Source organism: Protopterus annectens, chromosome 5.part0 (genome assembly GCF_019279795.1).
Source record: "Protopterus annectens isolate FY-2018-M chromosome 5.part0, PAN1.0, whole genome shotgun sequence".
Lineage (NCBI taxonomy): Eukaryota > Metazoa > Chordata > Ceratodontiformes > Protopteridae > Protopterus > Protopterus annectens.
In genome coordinates this window covers 1,296,508,363-1,296,527,023 of record NC_056735.1, presented here as the reverse complement: position 1 = coordinate 1,296,527,023, position 18,661 = coordinate 1,296,508,363, and the positions used below count along the sequence as shown (strand labels likewise).

Below are 18,661 nucleotides of genomic sequence, written 5' to 3'. Positions count from 1 at the left end.
CTTTCAATTGATGGCAACAAGAACCCAACTCCCTGCAAGAAAAATTCTGCAGGCCTTGGGTTACATGGCATCTTGCATTATACTAATTCCATATGCCAGACTGCATATGAGGAAACTACAGTGGTACCTAAAGAGTGTCTGGTCTCAACACTGTCAAAGTTTGGAAACAGTTATATCACTAATTCCTTGCCTTCAACAGGAGGTTCGATGGTGGGCTCAAGCTTGTCACCTCAACAAGGGACAGCCTTTTACTCAACCCACAGCCAGGCAAACACTGACAACAGATGCATCGGATTACGCCTGGGGAGCAAACATGGCAGGAAAATGTATTCAGGTCAAGTGGCCCGCAGAACAAAGGCATCTTCACATCAATCAAAAAGAGATGCTAGCTGTACAAAATGCCCTTATAGCTTTCAAGGACCTGCTGCATCCAGGACAACTACTAAAGACAGACAACACCACAGTTATGTGGTACATAAACAAGCAAGGGGGCACTCACTCCTACCCCCTCTGCAGACAAGCCATGACCTTGTGGAACACAGCTCTAAACTATCAAGTTCATCTGCAAGCACAATTCCTGCCAGGAGAGAAAAACACACTGGCAGACGACTTAAGCAGAAACATCATGGATCCCCACGAATGGGAATTGAATCCACAAATATTCAGAATGATAACACAGAAATGGTGGAGCCCGGACATAGATCTATACGTAACTACACCCCAATGAACTGCCAGCTACAGAAATTCTGCACAAGGAGTTATCATCCACAAGCATGGAAAGTGGATGCCCTCTCATTCAGCTGGAAAAACCTATAAGTATATGCTTTCCCACCACTACCTCTCCTTCCAAAGGTACTCATTATAGCCAGGCAAGAAGAGCCAAAGATTATCCTGATTGCATCAGACTGGCCACGCCAGCACTGGTACCTAATCTTAAAGAACTTAGCACAAGAACCACTTGGATTTTGCCTCAAATCCCACATCTGCTGACTCAGCACAACAGTCAGATACTTCACAGCCAGCTAAAGACCTTAAACCTAGCTGCATGGAAAATTCCTTAGTCGAGCAAGCAATGCCTCTCTCCAAAGCTATTATGGATGTCATTCTGGAGGCCAGAAGGCCTAGTACCAGGAAAGCCTATTCGGATAAATGGAAGAGATTCTGTGCCTGGAACCGGGCTCACAGCCTTGACCCTCTTGTCCCAAACATTCCTCAGATACTACAATATTTAACTGAGATGCTGGACAAGGGCCTCTCCTTTTCATTCATCAAGATCCACGCCTCTGCCATTTCTGCTCATTACAACACGGATCCACCAATTTTCTCTAATCCTTTGCTAAAACAGTACCTCAGAGGGGCTAAAAACCACCCGTAGAGCACCTACTCCAACTTGGGACCTCAACTTCGTGTTGGAAAAATTAACTTTACCTCCTTTTGAGCCAGCTAACACAGCAGATTTAAAATATATCTCTTGGAAAACTGCTCTGCTCCTGGCAATAACATCAGCATGAAGAGTTTCAGAATTACAGGCATTAATGGCAGTGGAACCTTTCCTCATTTTCCAACAAGACAGGGTGTCTTTAAGAACTAACCCTACGTTTATGCCAAAGGTGGTATTCAAGTGTGGCTCTAAACCAAACTATTCACCTGTGAACTTTTTATTCTAAACCACAGAATAAAGGGGAGAGACTACTGCACTCTTTGGACATTCACAGGCAGTTACGCTTCTACTTGGACAAAACCAAAGCTTTCAGAAAATCTGAGCAATTATTGGTAGCATATGCTGCAGGAGCACAGGGAAAGCCATTTCAAAACAGACTATTTCAAAATGGATAGGACATTGTATACGTTTCTGCTATACTCACCATGGGAAACCTGTACCTAACAGCATTAGATCTCACTGGGTAACAGCCACTTCAACTGCCTACCTCAGAGGAGTACCTACCAAGGATATTTTGGAAGCAGCAACTTGGAGTTCTGTACATACCTTCACCAAGCATTACCATCTGCCGCTATACTCTAAATTCGGAGCTGGCTTCGCTACTGCAGTGTTGCAGGGCCTTATAGCCACTTCTAATGCCTTATAGAACCAGCCACCCTACCTCAGCTTTGGGATTCTACCCAAGTGTAATGACTGCAGCAGTGTAACACGATGAACATAGTACAGTTTTGTACCTACCATAAATGTAGATGTTAGAGTGTATACACTGCTGCAGTCCAGGTCACCCTCCCTCCTTCCCCTCTTACTTGCTGGTACTTACCTATGTCTACTACCCTTTACTACCTATGGGGAGTATTTGCTGGTAACTGAAAGTTGTTGATTGCTTTTCTTATGTATGTTTTATTAGCAATTTGAACTGCCTACCTTTTTGGGGGCAGCTCACATCTGGGGCAAGAAAAACTGACGAAAATAGCATCGGCTGCATCTTATATACCCCTGTTGCACTGACGTCAGGGAGGAGGAGACCGCAACCGACACCGGACCAAGACTTTGGAACTCAGGCCGACTGGGGAACCGCCTGATGGCAGGATAACCCAAGTGTAATGACTGCAGCAGTGTATGCACGCGAACATCTATATTTATGGTAGGTACAAAACTGTACTTTTCCTTACTTACATGAATGGCTCCTCACCACCCCCACCAGGCATCTACTGCTTCAAGCCACAAACTTCATTCTTCACCTTTTAAATTTGTTGGGCATCACAGTCAACAGAGAAAATTCCCAGCTGACTCCCAACACAAGACCTAGAGTTCATAGGAGCTTGCCTCTATACAATCTCTTCTGTAGCTTCTCTCTGCCTTCATATCATTTCCAAAGACAAAGTACCCGCTGCGTTTATCTTCCTAGCTTTAGGATCCATGGCAGTGACCATTACCCTAGTACCTCTGGCAAGATTTCACATGAGGCTACTCCAGTGGCTCTTGGCTTCTCAATAGTCCATCCTAACACATCTGATGACTTATCCCATTCTAATAATGAGTCCACTGCAAAAAGGATCTAACCTGATGGATGCAGTCAGAGGAAATTCTTCTGGGCCGTCCCTTTATTCCCTCTCAGCCCAAGGCAGTAGTGACCATGGACACCTCCAAGACTGAGTGGGGGGGCATTATTTGGCATTATTTGGAAAGAACAGTCCAAGCCACTTGGTCTCCGCAAGACAACAGTTTGTACATCAATTTCCTGGAATTGAGGGCAGTGCTGTTGGCGTTGCAAGCCTTTTAATCTGCCCTCCCTCCAGGGACGGTTGCAGTTCAGTCAGACAGCATGTCACTAGTTTGGTACATAAACAAACTGGGTAGAACCCGGACCGTACTCCCTGTGCCGGGAAGCTCTCAGAGTATGGCAATGGGAAATATCTTCCAACCACTTTCTAGTTGTAACGCATATCCTGAGATGTGATAGCGGACAAATCAAGCAGATTTATTTTTCTGCTTCATGAGTGGTCTGTCTGTCCCAAAGTGGTGATGAACAACAAATGCAGCAGCTATTTTGCCCCAATTCCCCCTCGGGGGAGTCCCCAAGAGATGCTCTCCTTCTCAATTGGCCCTCGGGTCTTCTCTGCATTTTACCCCCTTTCCCCTCATTCCCCTTTTCTTGAAGAAAGCCCAAAGGTTGAGAACAAAAGTGGTCCTCATTGCACCTTTTTGCCCTGACAAGTCTGGTTCCCCTTTCTTTGGCCTCAATTGGTTCACCGTCCATGGATTCTGGACCCAGTTCCAGACCTGCTGTCTCACCCGCAGGGACTGGTGCACCCCGACCTTTACAGCCTGAAGTTGACAGCTTTAAACCATCTACCAGGAAACTATCTTAGCAAGTGGAAGAGATTTTCAATTTGGACCTGTAAGAATAATCTGGATCCTCTTTCAGCACCTGTTGAAAATGTCTTAGAATTTTTAGCTTCCCTTTTTGATCAAGGAGCTTCTGCTTTCACCATTAAAGTTCAATTAGCAGCCATTTCTAATTTCCACAGTGGCTACAGTGATCATTCTCTAATTTCTCATCGATTATACAAAGTTTTTCTTAAATGTGCCTAATGTCTAAAGCCCCCTTTTCAAGGACCCTATGTCTCCATGGGATTTGATACTGGTTTTGCAGTCACTGGTACTTTTTCCCTTTGAACAAGCAGTGACTTGCCATCTCAAATTTCTGTCTTGGAAAACTCTCTTTCTAGTGGCCATTACTTCTGCCAGGAGAGTTTCTGAGATTCAAGCATTAAAACCCCCCATATCTGATTTTTCATAGGGATAGTGTTTCATTAAGAGCCAACCCTTCCTTTCTTCCTAAGGGGTCTCAGAAACTAATATAAATCAAGCTATCAATTTGCCAGTTTTCTTCCCAAATTTCTCTAATAAAGGTGGATAATTTTGGATTTTCACAGACAATTACATTTCTACTTCAGCAGGACTAGAGAGTCTAAAAAGTCGGACCAGTTATTTGTTTCCTTTTCAGGTCCAACTCTGGGAAAGCCTGTATCAAAAGTTACCTTGTCAAGATTGCTAACAGATTGTGTTACCTTCATTTATGATCATAACAACCACAAGTTATCTGTGCCTGTGAGATCACATTCCATTAAATCAATAGCCACGTCAGCTGTTTTCCACTCCAAGGCTTCCGTGGATGAAATATGCGCAGCCTTGACATGGGCTACTCAACATGCCTTTATCACTCATTACAAATTGGATATGGCCTCCAGGGGGGAAGAGCATCCTTTGGCCCTGTGGTTCTCAGGAATATCCTTTCATAAGGCCACCCAAAACTTAAAGAATCTGGGGACTCTGTCCCACTGGTCAAGAATGAATGAAGATTGACAACATCAGATAAAGAAGTTATGTACTCACCATAACATTCCATCTGTGTTGCCGATCTTCATTCATTCTTGACAGGCCACCTTCCTTCCCCCTCCTGCAGATTTCCTGGAGGATCAAACACTTTGTTCTGGGAACTTATAGCTTTACCCTTGGACATGGCTTCTACCATTGTATATATGTTCTTCTGTCATACTGTTAGGCTGCAAACTCGATCTGAGGTAATGGAGAGAGGGGCATTGTGGGTAGTCTTTGCTCAAGAGTTTTTTGGCTGGCACAAGCTGTGCAACGGCCAAGCCAGTTCCAAAGATTGGAACCAAGTCCCTCTGGTCAAGAGTAAATGAAGATCAACAGCACAGTTGGAACGTTATGGTGAGTACAGAACTTTTTTTTTTCTTGGTGCTGCAGTTGGTGCTTTATGTAAGCGTTTTTTGTCGACTGTAATAGTACTTTAGTGCTTCTCCTTTTTGCCTTTTATTGTTATTTATGGTATCTCATCCTCCTCAAAGTTAGTTGGTTGCAGTTATCATTGACCTTTTTTTTTTTTTTTTGCTGCTTGGCCTTTTCTCTTACTCCTACCAGTTTTTTGCCTGCTATTTTGCCTTACAGTCGTTGGTATTCTCTTATCATTGACCTGTGTCCTATAGGGTATTCTGCATTACCATAGGCGGAATCCCCTATAGGGTATTTTGCATTACCGTAGTTGGAATCCTTCATGTTTTCCTCTGTAGTAATTTGAATTATTTGTTGTGTGATTGTTGTCGTGGTTGTTTTTTTCTCTTGACTCGTGGATAAACCAACAGGGTTTAAGAAATGTATCTCTTGTGGCCGTAAGCTGACTAATTCCTACTCTCGTAGTAAATGTCTCTGTTGTTTGGGGGCTAGCCATTTAGATGTGGATTGTGACATCTGCAGTGTCTTCGGATATAGTACAACAGTCTAGTGTTGTAACAAATTGGTCCTTAAAAATCTCATTCCTCCACCTGCTTCATCATCTGCCTCTGGAGCATCCCTGTCTGAAAAGAAGCCTTCAGATAACCACAAAAGGAACAATAAACAAAAAGACAAGGCTAAAGAATCTATGAAGAGATACCCGACCCCTCTCCTCCTTTGGCTCTGGCAGCTAAGGTGTCTAAGGCATCAGATCCGTCTGTTCTTTTGGATCTGTCTTCTTCCTCTTCTAGGATGACTTCTCATAGGGAGTCAAGATTTTCTCCTGGCGCAGATTGCTTCTATGTTACATTCCACCTTCTTAGAGGAAACATCAGTCAAGAGAGCTTCTAAACCCCATTCCTTGTCTTTGATGTTCAGGTCTACCAGAAGCTTGACAGAGGCTGATGTTGGACAGAATGATGAGGACATTCTTCAGGACCCAGATTCAGTTGATGGTTCTTTTTGCTGCATCTCCCATTGAACCATCTTCCATCTTGATTGCTACACCTACACCAATCCTCCCCCCTGGTTTCATAAACCTTGGACCCAAGACTCCTAGGATTGTCTCCCATCAGATCCAAAGTTATGGGTTTCATTGACTCCGGTATCTTCTGTGATCCACTTAGCTCCAATCCCATCAGGGATGGATGGATCTCGGAACCGAAGCTTCGGTGCTGAATCAGGGGAGGAGCTTGACCTCAACATTTTCAGAGCCATCTCTCTCCTCATAGATTTGGTGCTAGACAGCTCTGCTCTGACTTTAATCTTGAGGCAGGGTCAGGGAGATGCTCTTGGGCCATCCTGGCGCTGGAGCATCAGTTCTGAACAGGATGGTTTTGGGTTCTCCTTTGGTATCTGCCTTGGAGAATGTAGAGCAAGAGCCCTCTCCAAGTCTAGAGAAGGGACATCCATGTCCCCCCCTTAGCTGCACCTCCTCCACAAGTGTTGGCCCTGGGCCCTGATCACACTCACTCTGTCCCATTGTGCAGCTAGTGCTCACTAGCTTCAAGGCCATCCTTGTTAAGGACTCCCCTCAGACTTCCCCAAGTCCTCCTCAGAAATCCCCCCCCCCCCCCCCATGGAAGCTTCTTGGAAGCACAAGTGTAGGAGACACATTGACTCCTACCCCACAGGAGTCTTTCATGGAAGATATGGATTTTGATAAAGGGGAGGGGTCACCCAGATCACCCCTTGAGAACATTTCATTTACCTCCACAGAAATTCTTGATTATTGAGACAAAGTTAGTCAGTTTTCCAAAGCCCATTCTCTGGAGGAATCAATTTTCTTCAAAGCTTTTGGCACTATCTTAGCTACTTCCTGGGTGGTCCTCATCCCCCACCCAGCTGATGAGATAATCAACTGATGTAATTTCTCGTCAGGCATGGAAGGAACTGGATGTGCCGGAATCTATTCCAAAGAAACCCAGTAAGTACTTTGTAGCCTCTAAAGGCTGTGCTTATTAGATCAAGGGCTTAAGTGTAAATGCTGTGATAACAGTAGCTCAAGTTCTGCTTCCTGGTTGCAAGCTGGTGTTGGTACACTACCCGAAGCACCTTCCACATATGGCAAATTGTGTTCTGTCATGGCATTGCATGCAGCCCCCTGTGAGCTGCCAGACATCAGTAAAATAAGTTGCGTTAATTGCCCTTCCACTCTAGACAAACGCTCGTTCAGTTCTACAGCTTGTTGTGCTTCCCCACCTGGGAAGCTGTCTTCTACCTCTACAACCTCCATAGCACAAATAACCATAAAAAACAGAAGAGGCCAGGTACCCAAAATGACAAAGAAACCAATGCAGCACACAAAGGTACCAAGTAGAGGTAGTCAAACCCAAAGCACAAAACACAATCCGAAGTGGAAGCACCAGCAGTTTATTTAGTACATTAATGCAAATATTCACAAGGTGTTTTCATCCACAAGACTTCTTCAGATGTAACAAAGAAAAGAAAAAAACTAGCCCTCACAAGTCATTTTGTCCCGACCTTTGTCTGGGACAGACTGACCAGCGTAGGGAGGAAGTTCGACACCCCCTCACGGGGAATCCAGGGCTGACGTCCCGAAGGGGAATAGAGCTTTGTCTAAACTCCTAATGTTAATGGAGCATTTCCAACAAGCTCCAACGGCTTGACAGGATAGGAGTTATGGCTGGCTGGCAGCTGTGTATGTGGTACACGGAGAGCTGGACTGAGCAACAACAATGACTATGGAGCAAATGGAATGGATGAATGGACTGATTCGGAAGCGTTGGCTTCCTGGCTTGCTGCAAACAATCCCTTTTCAAATCACAAAGTTACTGTTAATAATTCTCATCAGGATGATGGATTTGGGGGGACAGACTTTAATATGTCGTATGGCAACAATATTAAAAAAAATTAACTGATTTAATTTATAAACACAAGACATTGGGGATTGATAATAGTTATTTAAAAGACTGTATTGCGAGGGGCACTTTACCAAAAGGGTTATGAATGTTCAAGTTTCTCAACTATGAGATGGAAGGATCTACCTTTCATGAGGAATTATTACAGATTTTTGACCAAAGTGGGCATGATCTTATGAGAGCATTAATTAAAGAGAATGAGAGACAAATGCAAAAATTGTATGAGGAGATTGATTATGTTAATAATGTGGTGACCAATTATTTCATGTTTTCTATCTAGAGTGAGAATAGGAAATATTTGATTAAACAATACGTGGAGGACAAATGTAAAGTTATTTTTAAAAGAAAATGTGGAAAAATAGATAGGGACATGAGGGAATACCATCAGAAACGAGCTTACCCTTTCCCTAGAAGGGAAATTCCTGATCGTAAAAATAACGGGGGTGATTATGGACATAATAGGGGTACAGGTACTCAGGGGCACTACATACATAATGCATGGGGTACATCATATAGACAAACTGACTTCAGGATGAACGAGGGAGCGGAACAACAGGACATTAACAATGGGGACTTCCCTGAACTTAGGAGGTCAGACAGGTTGAGGCAAAAATCCCCAGTAAAATTTTTTCAGAGGGGTCCCCCTAACAGCAGGAGACAATAATGGAGGTAAGCAGTGAAGGGGGACAGGAGCAAATTGAAGTTACGGAGAATATTATAGTGGAAGGACCATGTCATAGGCTTCATGATTTTAACATCTACAATTATAGTGGAGAAGTCACTAAGGAACATTTTTCTTTATTTTCCAAAGATCTCGAGTTCATTCCCTTAAACAGGGGAAGTATAGTAGAAACATTGATAGACCTGAAGACATTTTTAAGAAAGAAAAACTTAGAAATTTTATTTCACGGACAGCACAATGGTAACATGGGTTCAGATGTTAGGAGACCCAGCACATTCAATCCACCCATGAACCCCCAGCTAAAGAATTTTGAGTTATAGGTAGAAAGGGAGATTAGAAGTAGCACCACAACATGGTGGAATGGAAAATGTAATTTAAGTAAGGAGGAATTTGATATTATTAAATCCATACAGGAAAATAGATACGTTAGGATAATGCAATCAGACAAGGGGGGAGGGGTGGTTCTTATGGAAAGTACTGTATATTCCAACAAAATGTTAAATATGTTAAATGGCGCATCAAGATACATCAGAGTATCTAGGAATTAAATAAACTTGGCCTATCAAAAAATTGATTTTGTATTAAAAGACGTGTTATTTGACCAAGTAATTGACCATGAAACCCACAAATACCTTAGTATGGAGAAGCCCAGAATACATGCCATATTTGGGATCCCTAAGGTTCACAAAAATGTTGAGGATCTCTCCATGAGACCTGTTGTTGCTGCCAGTGGATCAAAACCATACCCCTTGGCAATGTACTTGGACCTTAAGTTAAAAAATATTTGGGTCAATGCCAACAGGATACTTAGGGATTCTTGGGATTTCTTAAAGAGCATTGATAAGAAAATGTATTCAGATATGCTTATTTTTGCTACTTTGGACATACAGGATTTATTCAATGTCATTCCACACAGCATAGGTACAGAATGGTTTGAAGAAGCTATTAACCAAGATGGGAATTTAAACCAGAACACCTTCCTGTTGTACACGGAACTTATGGATCTGGTTCTGGAACAGAATTTTTTATTCTTTGAAGGTGAATTCTTCAAACAGATACAAGATGTAGCTATGGGGGCATGTTGTGCCCTCACCTATGCCAACATTGTCCTTATGGTTTGGGAACAAAAATGTGTCTTTCAATCAGAATACGCACAATACTGGATTTATTATAAGTGCTACCTTGACAATATTTGTATTTTTTGGAAGGGTAGTGAAACAAAATCGATGAAATTTGTTTAATATTTGAATCAGATGACAGATTTTTTTAAGATTTACCCATCACATTTCAAATCAAGAGATTAATTTTTTAGATGTTACCATCAAAAAGGATTATATTGCACAGGAATTCACCTCCAATCTTTACAGGAAGGAGACTTTTTCCAACTCCTATTTGTATTTTACTAGTTCACATCCCTATACACAAAAGAAGTATTGTTAAGGGGCAATTTGTTCGTAGTTGCAGAATAACCTCTAGGGATGTGGACTATGAACATGAAAGCCAGAAAGTGATGGACATGTTCCTAGCTAGGAAATACCCTAGGGATTTAATATAGGATGTTTAGGCTGAGGTGAGAGCTGGTAAAAATTCTAAATTCGCCCCCATTTTGGGAAGTGACACTTTGGAACATGATAAGTTGGAAGGGCACATGGGACAGGTTAGTTTGCTAGCCAACAAGGATAATGCTAACAATGAAAATCCAAGCCATTCAGATTTAGATAAGAAAGGAACCTTTGAGGGTAATTGTTATATTTTACAATTAGAACACACCAAGGGTTAGAAACATCATTGCACAACACTGGGACAAGTTTAGTTGTTATTCTGAACTGGAGGTACTATTTAAGAACCCATTAAAATTTACCTACCAAAAAGGAGAAAAAACCTTAAGGAGTTATTGGAGAAAGACCACAAGTTGTTGTATGGAAGAAAACCAGGAACATACAAGTGTGGACGTTGTGCCCAGTGCTCTTACATCCTGAATCAGGATTCAGTGTGCCTAATGGAGAGGGACTATCTGGTCAAAAGTAGTAGTTTTTCCAATTGTAACAGTGATGGTTTGATTTATTTAGCCCTATGCAAAGAATGTGGTGCGTTCTACATTGGAAAAACTACATGTAAATTGAAAAGAAGAATTTACGAACATCTGAATGCCATCAGAACACGTCGGCAATAATGCCATCTATAATCATACACTTGCATGTCCAAAGGCCAAATGGGGCTTTTTTGTAATAGAGATGGTACAACAAGATGTTAGGGGGTCCCTGGGAGAACAGAATAGAGGTTAGAGAAGTATTTCGGCAGTTACTACTGGAAGCAAATAGGCCTCCAGGTTTGAACGAACACATCTCTATTGCCCCCATCTTGAAAATGAGGGCAGCTAAATTATAAGGAGTCCCATTTTATTTTGGGAAAACTTCTATGTTTACATAATGCACTACACACTTTATACGTACATTTTTACATTTCTGCTAAATACATTTTTCAGGTCCCTTGAATATACCTTCTTTATATATACTCATAAATACCTTTGTACTTAAACATTTTATGCATGCTTATAAGCATGTATGTTGAGATAGGGCTCCTTTATATTTTATTTAACATTGAGATTTTAAGCTGGTCACCACAATACTTAGTGTTTTACATTTTTTCAGGCTTCTTTCATTTTACTTTTTTAATCTACTTTTAAATTTTTATTCATTTAATTTTACCTAATGTTGTACATATAAATATACATGTTTTTAAAACAGATTTGTTTGTTGTGAATTTGCTCATTTGTTTATTTGCATTTCTATTGTCATGCTTGCAAAAAGACCTGTAAAGGTTACAGAGAGTGGAGCATTTGCATAAATCTAGGTGTTTCCAATTGTCAATTTATCATACTATTAAACAATTAAAGTGACTTGTGGGGGATATAAAGCATGCTACAGCTAGTTTTTTCTTTTCTTTGTTACATCTGAAGAAGTCTTGTGGATGAAAACGCCGTGTGAATATTTGCGTTAATGTACTAAATAAACTGCTGGTGCTTCCACTTCGGATTGTGTTTCGTGCTTTGGGTTTGACTACCTCTACTTGGTACCTTTGTATGCTGCATTGGTTTCTTTGTTGTTTTGGGTACCTGGCCTCTTGTGTTTTTTACAATCCAAGTATAGTTAACTGTGCTATCCAGTTTCTGCATGGGTGAGAATCACTCTTGTGTGGCATCTCAAATTGTGTAAATCCTTCCTCAAGGAGTACTTTCCTTCTATTACCACCTATCAAAGATCCCACCCTTCCTTGGGAATGTGTTGTTCTACTGTGAGTATTAACTCATTCTCCATGTGAACCGGCAGCTAAAGTGGTTTACAGTCAAAATGTGGAAATGTAGTTCAAAAACAGGTTGGTCGATCACGTATTCTACCAATGCCCATAATGTCAAACTGAAAATATATGATTTCATATTAGCGAAAGTGAATACACATTTGCTAATATGAAGATGACATTTTGCATTGAGATCACAGTACAGTGCAGATCAGGAAATGTTCCCTTTTCCTCACTGTAGTGCAGTCTCGGAGTTGATATATATAATATGCAGAGGGTGTGGGGGCTGCAGTGGGGCTTGCCCCCTGCAAAACTTTTACCGGTAACATGGACTGTTGACATTGGAACTTCCTGTGTTTGAGTGTCGATTCCTTGGTTACCATTTTTGACATTTTGGTAATTCTGTATTAACAGTGTGGATAAACAAGTTGATCATTTTTTGGAAAAATGTTTTGATTTTCCACATTTTGATAGTAAACTTCCAAAGTTGAACTAAAGTTCCTGTCATGGCAAACTATCTTTTTGGTGGCTATCGCATCAGCCAGAACAGTATTTGAACTCCAGGCTTTATCTTGTCAACCTCCATATGTCATTTTTAATAAAGGCAGTTTTCTTTGTGCACCAGTCCCTCTTTTTCCCCTAAGGTGGCGTCCGAGACAACACTCATTCAGATTATTCATTTGCCAGTTTTCCTCCCTAATTTCACTGATAAATGGGAATATATGCTTAATTTATTGGATTTACATAGATATTTTTAATTTGCCTCCACAGAATGAAACCTTTCAAGAAGTCAGTCCAATTTATGTCTCCTTTTTCCAAAGGAAAATTGGGTCAGGCTGTGTTGAAAATTACATTGGTGAGATGGTTAGCTAACTGCATTTTCCATGTTTATCAGACCAAAGGCTTGCGGTAGCGTTGTCGCCTCACAGTAAGACGCTGTCCGGTTCGAGTCTCAGCTAGAGCATCTTCTGCGTGGAGACGTGTGAATGGGCGTACCTTCGTTGAAGGTTGTGCATCAGGCCTGGCAAGCTGGTATGTAAAAATCAACTGCCAATCATTAGTGGACCGGAGTTCCGCTGTGGCGACCCCTAACCGGGAAAAGCCGAAAGACACAAATCAGACCAAAGGCTTGCATTTACCAAAAACCTCAAAAGCACATTCAACAAGATTGGTTTCCACTTTTACCTTTTTTCTAGAGCATTAATTAACAATATTTGTTCTGCTGCTGCTACCTCATCCAATGTTCATACCTTTAACTACACACTAGATGTTTTTTCCAGGAGTAGGGCAGCATTCAGTTCTACCGTACTGTGCAGTATCCTTCCATGAAAACCATTCTGGGATTCAAGTAGCTGAGAACTATGCCCCGTTATTGAGGGACAAGTGGAAAAGACAACATCAGATACAAAAGTTATGTACTTACCATAATGATCCATCTATTTTGTCTCTTTCCATTCTTCGTCAACCACCATCTCTCCATTCACCCTTTCATGTCATGGAAGATCTTCAATTAGATCAGGTATGTTTTTTAGGGCACTTAGAATGTTGTTCTCCCTGCTATAGCTGTAGAGTAGACCTCCTGATTCCCCTTTTCCTCATACACACACACACATATATATATATATATATATATATATATATATATATATATATATATATATACACACACACACACACATATATAAGTTATAGATATATTAGATATATATAGATATGTACATATATATATATATATATATATATATATATATATATGCTATAGATATATTATATATATTAGATATATATAGATATGTACATATAGATATATAAATATATATGTATGTGTGTGTGTATATATATATATATATATATATATATATATATATATATGTATGTATAGATGTATACGTTGATATAGAAGTGTGTATATCTGCATTATCTGTGTATGTATTGTAGACAAACTTGATCTGAGGTACTGCTGGGGTTTGATTTGGGAGTATGGGTAAGAGGATGAGCCTAAGGTACAGATCCTAAATCTTAAATATGGGCAAAGTCTGTTCCGAGGATGGATCGCAACCGATTGATTGAGGAAGGACAGAAAGCTACAGCACAGGTGCATTGTTTTGGTGAGTACATAACTTTTGTATACATTGTTCTGACTATATGTACAACAAAAAATACTAGACAACATGCTTTGCCTTGTTCTGTTTTGTGATCTTCTAAATCTTGGCTGAAATATCTTTATAGTAAAAAATGTTGAACTTGGCACTTAATGTGTTTGTTAAAGTAATGACAGGTGCTGTTGGACCTGAGAGATTCATATGCAATCCAACAGTAATGAAAGCAACATTGTACAAGAAGCAAAGTAGAACTGTAGGCAGACTGTATTAATGCCAAATTGAGGCTTTTGAAGGTAATTAATGTGTTAATTTTTTCCTTCCATAGCTACAGAACAAGTTTGAGCAGCTGAAGAGTATTCATCATGAGGAAAAACGTAAGCTAGATGACAAGAAAAAAATTCTAGAGGATGAAATAAATGCCTTTAGCAAAAGGAAATCGGCAACAGAACTACTACAAGCCCAGGCGTTTGCAACTCCAGCCAGCATCAATGTGAAAAAGGATAAAGATCGCAAAAAGTAAGCATTTAATTTGTGATTTGTTAACGAGGTAATAGGGTTGGTCCTTGGGCCATTTTCAAACAAAATTTGGGCAACAAGGACAATTTAGTGTAACCAATCAAGCAGTGTGCTTTCTAGGAGATGGAAAGAAACCAAAGTACCTGGAGAAAATCCACAGATATGGGAAAAACATGCAAACTCTACAAAGATACTGATGCAGAAGTCATGACTTGAACCCTAGGCCTAGGAACTGTGAGACCTAGATCTTAACCACAGTGCTGGTTCTTCATTCCTATACAGACCAGCTGTCTCACTCTCTATCTCTGTTGCTCACACACACACTAGGATGCAGTTGTTTTTGTGATGTACAAGTATTTTTTGTTTTATATAGGGTAAGTATTTTACCCTTCAGTTTGTCTTTGCAGCAGCACAGAATGGAGGCATTCAGACTAGACTCCTGTACTATGCCCCAGTTTTCTAGAGTAGAGCAAACAAGTCCCTCTGTACAATTCTTACATTTGTTACAGCATTATTTGTGATTCATTTGACATTATCCAGATCAGCCGTACTGTTAGTATATGATGAAAAATCCATGTCCTTTTCATTTTGATTGAAGTGTTGGAGGAGACAACTATGTAATGTTCATCTTAAGGATTATTGCTGTAAGGTGTTCTTTAAATGTATGGCGTTAAGATGCATATGAGCTTCACTCTTCTGGCCAGATTAGAAAGAGGTCTTCTGATTTGGTTGAAGGACAAGGGGGAACAAGGCTAACTTTGATGTTGAGGCCATTAACAGACAGCTGAGTTTCCCATATCACCTTCAGTTCTTGCCACTGTAGTTTGTGTTCATCTACCTCCCTTCATGATCCTGACCGATATGAAGCACTGTGAGTAAATTGTGTACTGTATCTCATTGTTGGCTAGTGTATTGAAGGACTATTCCAATGTCTGATGCTGTGCAGGATATACTTGATTGTAGATGTTACATATAACAAAAACGTAATAGGTTGCATAATATAAAAATGAAAAACTGTGTAATAGTGAGGAAATTGTTATAAGAAAAAATAACTAGTAACAGTGCAGAGAAAATAGGTGTATGAGGGTAAGGAGTAAAAGGAATACCCAGAGTAGAATAAATCTGAAAGTGAAGGGACAAAAAAGGGGCAGTATAAGTTAGATAGATGGAGGTTAAAGGAGAAGAAACTGTACACTAACTAGTAGTGGGTTGGAGAAGTGGAAGGTGAGAAGTGAAGAAAATAAATGTTGAGTTACGGGTGGAGGAGGCTGTGTACAGTTAGTTCCATGTTGAGTGAAGCTAAGTATGAAGGGCTAGTTAAAGGCAGCACTGCAGTGTCTTGAGTAGTCCGGATGCTTGGGGAGACTGTCCAGGTTTTAGCAATATTCCAGAAGTATAGGAGTTGGCCAGCTGGTAGTGTAGGTTTGTGGAGTTGCAGTAGGTGATGATTTTCTGATCTTTATGGCCTGTTGGGGTTATATTGGGAGAATATGGAAGTTAGTGCAGAGCAAGCCTGAGGTTTAGTCAGTATTTTGTGTGCAAAAGTTGGTTGAAGATAGGCGAGATGCTGGGGAAGTTCAAGGCAGTTAAGCATTTTAAGTGGAGTGCAGTGGTGTGTGGAAAGACGAGTGTTTGTTGCAAATTTGGCAGTTTAATTGTAGCGTATTTCTAATCTTATTTTTTAGTGAAGGTTGAAGGTTGATTAGCAATGGGGCATTAAAGAAGTGAAGGTAGAAGAAGTCATCTGCAGTTTCTTTTCAGTTTGGGGGCAACCATTTGTAAAAGAGCAGTTAATAAAAAGATTATTCTTATGTAGGCTAGAAACATTAAGACTTTTGAGAATTGTAAGCTGCTGGCACTGGCACTGTAACACCCAGCACTAATACAGCAGATGAGTTTGAGACACAGGCGTAAGTCTACTTTTTTATCCTTTGTAAAGGGATAGAAGTTAGGATAGTCTCGCAGAAGACATAGATATCACTGGAAATTGTAAAGAATCAGACAAGTTAACATATGATTTTGACAGCAAGCATGTCTAGATGTTGGAGGCCCTTGTGGAGCAAAAAGTCGTTTTGTGAAGGCCTGCAGCCCCTGAGGCCATGAAGAGTTATGCATCTCCCTTTTTGAATAAACAGATTTTTCTACGGCTTCTTCTCCAGCTGAGACTGTTTTAAAAGGTAGCAGAATAATTATTGCCTCATGAACCAAGTCGTGTGATAGTGAAGTTTCTGGTCTGTGTTCCTAGCTCTTCTTGTTAAAAGTCATAGCACTGGCTTTTAAAAATCATAGAACATTTTCAGAAAGATGAACAGTTTTTTTCTTATTTTCAGATTAGGAGATCTTCACTACTAATCCTGACTTACCAAAAGCAGTTTTTTTTGTATTGACTTCTTTATTTAATAATGTGTCTAATCTTAAAAAGGTCTAATTTTGTGAACAAAATCATCAAATGTAGGTGGAAGGCTAAATTTGTGGGCAAAATGTTATATCACTGTACCTAAATCAAGTCATTTTTAGGCATGGTCTGCATGAACATCAGAAAATGGATTCACATTCATTTAAAGTTAATAGATACAAGTACTTCCTAGCTGGACATCACTTGCCAATCATCTGCATCTGGGGCTCCCACTGTAGTAATAGCTTTGATTTCTATTGTATTAAGGCCATCTGAAGACAGACCTATCATTGCAAATGAGAGGGAGCACACAATATTCATAGATCTGAGGTACAGATGCGAGTGGATTAGAAAGCAAGCCTGACAGGAATAGTATAGATGATGTAAATAATTTCACAAAAAATCATCAGTCTTAAAGGGAAAGATCCAGTCCTGCAGACTGTAGGGTCAGAGGCCTAGGAAGAAATCCCCCCCCCCTAAAAACACCAGTGCTAGGCTGACTTTGTGGCATAGGTAGACTGAGCCTTGACTATTACTCTGCCAACCCATGTTTCATTAGTATGGGTACTGGTAGGACCAGCTGAGATGGTTACAAAAATGAAGCTGCAGTACCTGGTTAACTCTTAAGGGGGGGGGGGGGTTGGGGTGTATCATGGTGTTGTGCCCCCTGTTAATGTCTGATAGCACCATACTGTACCAATTACAATTGCACACATCTACAGCACTAACACAGCAGGCAAGAACGGTGGTTAGAGTGTCTGTCAAAAAAATTCTCTGATTGCTGCCTGTGTGAAAATGGTGCTATGATCAGCTCTCAAGTGTTTGGGGAACAATGGGCAGAGATGTGGTAATTGGCTTGCTGGTCAGCAGGTGCAGATATGTGTGAGAGATGGTCTTCATTCTTCCACCCCTTCAGTCATTTGTCCAACTTTGTTAGACAAAGTAAAGTAAACCCTTCCAATCCTAAATGTGCTGCTGGACTACAAGGCAATCCAAGGAGGTCCCTGTGCTGGAGAGAGGCAAGTGGGGCTTGGGTGTGGTCTACTCAAGGTTATTTCTAGCTGCAAAGTAGGAGGCTTATTGGAAATCTATTTTGGATCTTTCAAGTTTAAATGCATTTGTGTTAGTGAAAAGATGAAATATGTTAATGCAACAGACCTTGCTCCCCCTGATGTTGAAGGAGGGCTTCCTTACTCTCTTGATCTTGAAGAATAACTACCTGTGCATACCAATCTACAAGGCCCATAGGCTGCCAGATTCAAGCTGAGAGATTCTCATTATTAGTTTATCCCATGGCCTATCTGCTGTACTCAGCATATTCACCATGTGCCTAGTACCCTTTTTAATGCACAAATATCCTTCTCAGGATTACTGCTTGATCCAGGGCTCCTAAGTCTCAGAGCTGCAGAAGCACTGAATCTAAAAGTACAGCACTTCCATGTCATCGAAATGTCAAAGAATTTACCAAATTCAAGTTTAAACCCTTCATAACAGAACAGATTCCTAGGACCTTGAATGATTTATGCAATTATGTATATATTTCCACCC

General features: G+C 40.7%; 1 protein-coding gene across 1 annotated transcript in view; it reads left to right on the top strand.

Moving 5' to 3' along the window:
• The window catches only part of LOC122801629 (septin-11-like), a gene marked incomplete in the record, with an annotated part of 1,221,166 nt that extends 1,206,444 nt beyond the window's left edge, over nucleotides 1-14,722 (top strand). The window contains 1 exon segment of the mRNA XM_044071107.1: nucleotides 14,528-14,722. Within this exon segment, the coding sequence (XP_043927042.1) occupies nucleotides 14,528-14,722 (195 nt within the window).
• Between the last annotated feature and the right edge of the window lie 3,939 nt (nucleotides 14,723-18,661).